The sequence below is a fragment of the Carcharhinus amblyrhynchos genome, unplaced genomic scaffold (genome assembly GCF_965287045.1).
Source record: "Carcharhinus amblyrhynchos unplaced genomic scaffold, sCarAmb.v2.hapA scaffold_840, whole genome shotgun sequence".
In the NCBI taxonomy this organism is placed as follows: Eukaryota; Metazoa; Chordata; class Chondrichthyes; order Carcharhiniformes; family Carcharhinidae; genus Carcharhinus; species Carcharhinus amblyrhynchos.
Window position 1 is genome coordinate 17,501 of NW_027650580.1, and position 7,500 is coordinate 25,000.

At 52.3% G+C, this 7,500-nt stretch overlaps 1 protein-coding gene across 2 annotated transcripts in view; it reads right to left on the bottom strand.

The window, feature by feature from the left end:
• The window catches only part of LOC145340203 (sulfotransferase 1B1-like), a 25,722-nt gene that overhangs the window by 15,348 nt on the left and 2,874 nt on the right, over nt 1–7,500 (bottom strand). The window contains exon 2 of one of the 2 annotated variants that reach the window (XM_080184631.1): nt 2,747–2,875. The exons of the other annotated variant lie outside the window; for it this stretch is intronic. Within the exon in view, the coding sequence (XP_080040757.1) occupies nt 2,747–2,875 (129 nt within the window). The remainder of the gene's footprint in view (nt 1–2,746; nt 2,876–7,500) is intronic. 2 annotated transcript variants of the gene reach the window in all.

Consider the following 7,500-nt stretch of genomic DNA (forward strand, 5'->3'; position numbering starts at 1 on the left):
TGTCGCGTGTTGGCCACTGGAACCGGGTCATGGAAAGGAAGCAGGAACAGCCTAGAAAGTTGAAGGCCAGTGGCTCAACATTGGGAAAACCTTTGGGGAACGCACGGAGGGACAGGATACCTGCACGTGTGGAGGATAGTGGACTGGTTAGCGGTAGGCAGTTTTGTGCAAATCACTGAGCTTTTGAAAGAGATAATTGGTGGGGGGGGGGGGGGGGGGAAATGTGGTGGATGCGGTTTATATGGACTTCAGTAAGACGTTTGACAAAGTAACACCGGTATAAAAACTAAATTCAGCCGGGATAAGGGGTGGGGTGGCCAGAACATTGTGGGGGAAGGGGCCAAAGTATTTAGGGAGGCTTACAGCGAGCTTGCCCTCATCGGCTGGGGCACTGAGTACAAGAGGTGGGAAATCATTTTCCAGCGATACAAAACCTCGGTCAGACCACATCTGAAGTATCGCACGCATGGTCTGCTGGCCACACGGCTAACAGGATGTTGGAAGCCACAAAGAGAGGTCAAAGAATGTCCTCCAGGATGTTGTGTGGCCTCGGGGGCGCTGGCTGTGCGGAGAGGTTGGATAAACTGGGATTGTTTAGACTGGAAAGACGGATGGGTGGGGGGGAATAGTTAGAGGGTTTACTCTGTATCTAACCCCGTGCAGTCCCTGTCCTGGGAGTGTTTGATGGGGGGACAGTGTAGAGGGAGCTTTACTCTGTATCTAACCCCGTGCAGTCCCTGTCCTGGGAGTGTTTGATGGGGGGACAGTGTAGAGGGAGCTTTACTCTGTATCTAACCCCGTGCTGTCCCTGTCCTGGGAGTGTTTGATGGGGGGACAGTGTAGAGGGAGCTTTACTCTGTATCTAACCCCGTGCTGTACCTGTCCTGGGAGTGTTTGATGGGGGACAGTGTAGAGGGAGCTTTACTCTGTATCTAACCCCGTGCTGTACCTGTCCTGGGAGTGTTTGATGGGGACAGTGTAGAGGGAGCTTTACTCTGTATCTAACCCTGTGCTGTACCTGTCCTGGGAGTGTTTGATGGGGGACAGTGTAGAGGGAGCTTTACTCTGTATCTAACCCTGTGCTGTACCTGCCCTGGGAGTGTTTGATGGGGGGACAGTGTAGAGGGAGCTTTACTCTGTATCTAACCCCGTGCTGTACCTGTCCTGGGAGTGTTTGATGGGGGGGACAGTGTAGAGGGAGCTTTACTCTGTATCTAACCCCGTGCTGTACCTGTCCTGGGAGTGTTTGATGGGGGACAGTGTAGAGGGAGCTTTACTCTGTATCTAACCCCGTGCTGTACCTGTCCTGGGAGTGTTTGATGGGGGGACAGTGTAGAGGGAGCTTTACTCTGTATCTAACCCCGTGCTGTACCTGTCCTGGGAGTGTTTGATGGGGGGACAGTGTAGAGGGAGCTTTACTCTGTATCTAACCCCGTGCTGTACCTGTCCTGGGAGTGTTTGATGGGGACAGTGTAGAGGGAGCTTTACTCTGTATCTAACCCCGTGCTGTACCTGTCCTGGGAGTGTTTGATGGGGGGACAGTGTAGAGGGAGCTTTACTCTGTATCTAACCCCGTGCTGTACCTGTCCTGGGAGTGTTTGATGGGGGGACAGTGTAGAGGGAGCTTTACTCTGTATCTAACCCCGTGCTGTACCTGTCCTGGGAGTGTTTGATGGGGGGACAGTGTAGAGGGAGCTTTACTCTGTATCTAACCCCGTGCTGTACCTGTCCTGGGAGTGTTTGATGGGGGGACAGTGTAGAGGGAGCTTTACTCTGTATCTAACCCCATGCTGTACCTGTCCTGGGAGTGTTTGATGGGGGGGGACAGTGTAGAGGGAGCTTTACTCTGTATCTAACCCCGTGCTGTACCTGTCCAGGGAGTGTTTGATGGGGGGGGACAGTGTAGAGGGAGCTTTACTCTGTATCTAACCCCGTGCTGTACCTGTCCAGGGAGTGTTTGATGGGGGGGGACAGTGTAGAGGGAGCTTTACTCTGTATCTAACCCCGTGCTGTACCTGTCCTGGGAGTGTTTGATGGGGGGACAGTGTAGAGGGAGCTTTACTCTGTATCTAACCCCGTGCTGTACCTGTCCTGGGAGTGTTTGATGGGGGGACAGTGTAGAGGGAGCTTTACTCTGTATCTAACCCCGTGCTGTACCTGTCCTGGGAGTGTTTGATGGGGGGACAGTGTAGAGGGAGCTTTACTCTGTATCTAACCCCGTGCTGTACCTGTCCTGGGAGTGTTTGATGGGGGGACAGTGTAGAGGGAGCTTTACTCTGTATCTAACCCCGTGCTGTAACTGTCCTGGGAGTGTTTGATGGGGGGACAGTGTAGAGGGAGCTTTACTCTGTATCTAACCCCGTGCTGTAACTGTCCTGGGAGTGTTTGATGGGGGGACAGTGTAGAGGGAGCTTTACTCTGTATCTAACCCCATGCTGTACCTGTCCTGGGAGTGTTTGATGGGGGGACAGTGTAGAGGGAGCTTTACTCTGTATCTAACCCTGTGCTGTACCTGTCCTGGGAGTGTTTGATGGGGGGACAGTGTAGAGGGAGCTTTACTCTGTATCTAACCCCGTGCTGTACCTGTCCTGGGAGTGTTTGATGGGGGGACAGTGTAGAGGGAGCTTTACTCTGTATCTAACCCCGTGCTGTACCTGTCCTGGGAGTGTTTGATGGGGGGACAGTGTAGAGGGAGCTTCACCCTGTATCTAACCCCGTGTCCCACCCAGATGCCTGTGCCTCTCACCCGCTGTGAAGTCACTGCCGCAGCTGAACTCCAGGAACGGGATCCTTGTTTGTAAGGGGGCTCTCCGACACTTCTCGGCGTCGCCGTCTTGCAAGATGAAGTCAACAATCTCCTGGACCCAGGTCGTTCCTGTCGGGAGAACCCAGCAAGAGAGAGGGAGGGAGACGGACAAATTATTAGGTGGGGTGGGGGGGGCCTGACACTTTCCAATCAGGAGGAAACCCAGCTAACTTGAACAAACCTCCTATCTCCTTTGTTTGCTTTCTCTTTTCTCACCTGCGATTCTGATTTCCTTTATCCGGTCCTCGTCGCCAGTCTGTTTCTTTTTTTTTTAACCTGTGACCGAGACCTCATCGATTATCCCGTAAACTAAAAGATTTCCGATTTTCTATCCTTTTCCAAGCATTCCTGTTATTAGTCCAGCGGGAGACATGGATCCCACCCCCAATCCCGCTTTCAAAGAACAAAGAACAAAAACAAGCCCGGGAAACAGGCCCTTCGAGCCGCCATTTTAACATTACCAGTACCCCCCCTCCACCCATGACCCTTATCTATGCTTACGGCCATCCACATTGAGGGAAAACTAATTTAGGGACGATTTGTTAACGCCAATCAGCCTAACAGCACATCTTTGGGGTGTGGGAGGAAACCGGAGCGCCCGGAGAAAACCCACGCGGACACGGGGAGAATGCGCAAACTCCCACAGACACCGGCCCAAATCCATGTGTCTGCACAGCAATCAGTGATAGTCACTGAGCTGTCGTCTTGCCCAGTATCTTGTCCAGTTTAGGCACACACTAACGACGTGAAGCACTAGGCCAATCTCGAACAACCAAGAGAAGCCCCAGTACGACCCATCGTGTGTATGCCCCTTGTGGGACAACAAGGTGGACCGACTTAAAACCTGTGAATTAAGAGACAAAATACATTCTTATCATACCATATCCATTTACCTTACCAGGGACGTCCCAATGCTAATGAACCTTATTTAAAACAATCTCCTATATCCCTCCATCTCCAACCCACTCATGTGCCTGTCTAAGTTACTCTTCAACAACTCCAGCATGTTTGCCTCCACCACCTTACTTGGCAGAGCATTCCATACCCCCAGTACCCTCTGTGTGAAAAACCTCCCTCTAATATCTGTGTTATACCTCTCCCCCTCCATCTCCCCTCAAGCCCGTGGGTGGCCCCTCACCTGTTTAATGAATTTGTCCCTCCCGGTCATTATATTCCTCTATCAGGGGTCCCCGGGAGGTGGGGGGGTCCCCGCTGTCCTTGTAATCCCGCTGAGACACCAATACGTTTACACTCACTGCCTCGATTCTCCTTTCCCGCTCCTGGGTCACTCTTACCGGAGTCTTATAGAGACGTATAAGATAATGAAGGGGATGGATAGGGTAGAGGTAGAGAGATTCTTCCCGCTTAGAAAGGACAGCAGGACTAGAGGGCACAGCCTCAAGATAAGGCGGGGGGCAGTTTAGATCAGAGGAGGAACTTCTTCACTCAAAGGGTGGTGAATCTCTGGAATTCTCTGCCCGTTGAAGTGGTGGGGGCTGCCTCGCTGAATATATTTACCCGTCAGGGGCGGTCAGTGCCCTCTGTACCCACCGCTCACCCTCGTGAGCTCGCACCCCCCCCAAAATCGCGCTACTAACCCGGTTCTTTCCGGCGATCACTCGGACGAGATCCTTCCTCGCTCACGTCTGAACGTCGCACCCCGGGCATCTTTCCCCAGCCTCCACGCCCGTCCTGACCTTTCCCGTGGACCCCCCCCCCCTTAACAAACACTCGAAGGCTGGGTGTGAAGACAGGCGCCTCCTCGTCCGCACGTTCGGACCTCTCGCGCGCCCTCTCATCGCAGGTGAACTCTGACCCCCTCCCTTAAGTTCGGTGATCCATTCCGGAGCCCTGCTTGTGGCCATCCAACTGGACCCGTTAAACAGATCCCGGGTTTGTTTTCGGGAAAAGATAACCTGTGAGACCAGTCACGAGTCAAAGTGCAGCGGGTTTATTGTAAAGCTTTTGGGAGACACCTGGTACCTAACACTTGGCCTTTATAGCGAGGGGGATGGAATATAAAAGCAGGGAGGTCTTGCTGCAACTGTACAGGGTACTGGTGAGGCCGCAGCTGGAGTACTGTGTGCAGTTTTGGTCGCCGCACTTACGCAAGGATATTTTGGCCTTGGAGGGAGTGCAGAGGAGGTTTACTAGGCTGATGCCGGAGATGAGGGGGTTGGACTATGAGGAGAGATTGAATAGACTGGGGCTGTACTCGTTGGAGTTTAGAAGGATGAAGGGGGATCTTATAGAGACGTGTAAGATAATGAAGGGGATGGATAGGGTAGAGGTAGAGAGATTCTTCCCGCTTAGAAAGGACAGTAGGACTAGAGGGCACAGCCTCAAGATAAGGTGGGGGGCGGTTTAGAACGGAGTTGAGGAGGAACTTCTTCACTCAAAGGGTGGTGAATCTCTGGAATTCTCTGCCTGTTGAAGTGGTGGAGGCTGCCTCGCTGAATATATTGAAGTCACGGGTTTCTGATAGACAGGGGAGAAAGCGGGAAAGTGGAACTGATCCACTATCAGATCAGCCACGATCTTATTGAATGGCGGGGCAGGCTCAAAGGGCTAGATGGCCGACTCCTGCTCCCATTTCTTATGTTCTTATGTTCAAAGCCTCCACATCTTTTCGTACAACGTGGCAACCCAGAACTGTACCCAATACTCCAAGTGCGGACGCACCAGAGTTTTGTACAGTTGTAACAAGACCTCGCGGCTCCGAAATTCAATCCCTCGACCAATAAAAGCGAACACACCTTCTTAGCCACCTGGGTGCCAACTTTCAGGGAGCTACGCACATGTACCCCGAGATCTCGTCCACACTACCAAGAGTCATTCCATTAGCCCTATAATCTGTACTCCCGTTACTCTTACCAAAGTGAACCACCTCATACTTGTCCGCATTCAACTCCACTTGCCACCTCTCGGCCCAGCTCTGCAGCTTATCTCTGTCCCTCTGCCAACTGTGGCACCCACCCTCACCGTCTACAACTCCAATAGTGATACACAAACGCAGCAAGCAATTATAATTACAATGCACAATTCCAGATACATTCGTTCTCCGAGGATTACAAAGTTCATTCACCCGTTCGCGACTGCAGTGGGTGTGTCTCGAATGGCCTGGGCGACGAATAGCCTGAAAGTGCTGAGTGGCCTCCCCATCGTCCAAACTTCCCGGATCGATCTCACCATAGATGCCCCCATAGAAAGCATCCTTTCCCGGATGTATCACAGCTCGGTCTGGGCTCCTGCTCTGCCCAAGACCGCAAGGAACTACAAAAGGGTGGTGAATGTAGCCCCCAATCCCATCACACAAACCAGCCTCCCATCCATTGACTCCATCTACACTTCCCGCTGCCTCGGGGAAAAGCAGCCGGGATAATTAAGGACCCCCCCCCCCCCCACACACACCCCGGACATTCTCTCTTCCACCTTCTTCCGTCGGGGGAAAAAGATACAAAAGTCTGAGGTCCCGTACCGACCGACTCAAGAACAGCTTCTTCCCTGCTGCCGTCAGACTTTTGAATGGACCTACCTCGCATTAAGCTGATCTTTCTCTACACCCTCGCTGTGACTGTAACACAACATTCTGCACCCTCTCCTTTCCTTCTCTGTGAACGGTATGCTTTGTCTGTATAGCGTGCAAGAAACAATACTTTTCACCGTGTGCTAATATCCGGTGGCACAGTGGGGTTAGCACTGCTGCCTCACAGCGCCAGGGACCCCGGTTCGATTCCCGGCCTCGGGTCACTGTCTGTGCGGAGTCTGCACATTCTCCCCGTGTCTGCGTGGGTTTCCTCCGGGTGCTCCCACAGTCCAAAGATGTGTAGGTTAGGGTGGATTGGCCATGCTAAATTGCCCCTTAGTGTCCAAAGATGTGTAGGTTAGGGTGGATTGGCCGTGCTAAATTGTCCCTTAGTGTCCAAAGATGTGTAGGTTAGGGTGGATTGGCCGTGCTAAATTGTCCCTTAGTGTCCAAAGATGTGTAGGTTAGGGTGGATTGGCCATGCTAAATTGTCCCTTAGTGTCCAAAGATGTGTAGGTTAGGGTGGATTGGCCGTGCTAAATTGTCCCTTAGTGTCCAAAGATCTGTAGGTTAGGGTGGATTGGCCGTGCTAAATTGTCCCTTAGTGTCCAAAGATGTGTAGGTTAGGGTGGATTGGCCGTGCTAAATTGCCCCTTAGTGTCCAAAGATGTGTAGGTTAGGGTGGATTGGCCGTGCTAAATTGCCCCTTAGTGTCCAAAGATGTGTAGGTTAGGGTGGATTGGCCGTGCTAAATTGTCCCTTAGTGTCCAAAGATGTGTAGGTTAGGGTGGATTGGCCATGCTAAATTGCCCCTTAGTGTCCAAAGATGTGTAGGTTAGGGTGGATTGGCCGTGCTAAATTGCCCCTTAGTGTCCAAAGATGTGTAGGTTAGGGTGGATTGTCCGTGCTAAATTGCCCCTTAGTGTCCAAAGATGTGTAGGTTAGGGTGGATTGGCCGTGCTAAATTGCCCCTTAGTGTCCAAAGATGTGTAGGTTAGAGGGATTCGTGGGTAGGGATATGGGGGGTAGGGCCTGGGTGGGATTGTGTTCAGTGCAGACTCGATGGGCCTCTTTCTGCACTGTGGGTTTCTGCGGTCTGGGAGCTGTGATCTGGAGCCCCCTGTGTTGCTCTGATCAGGGAAGTTCTTCACGTTAACTGAGACATTGA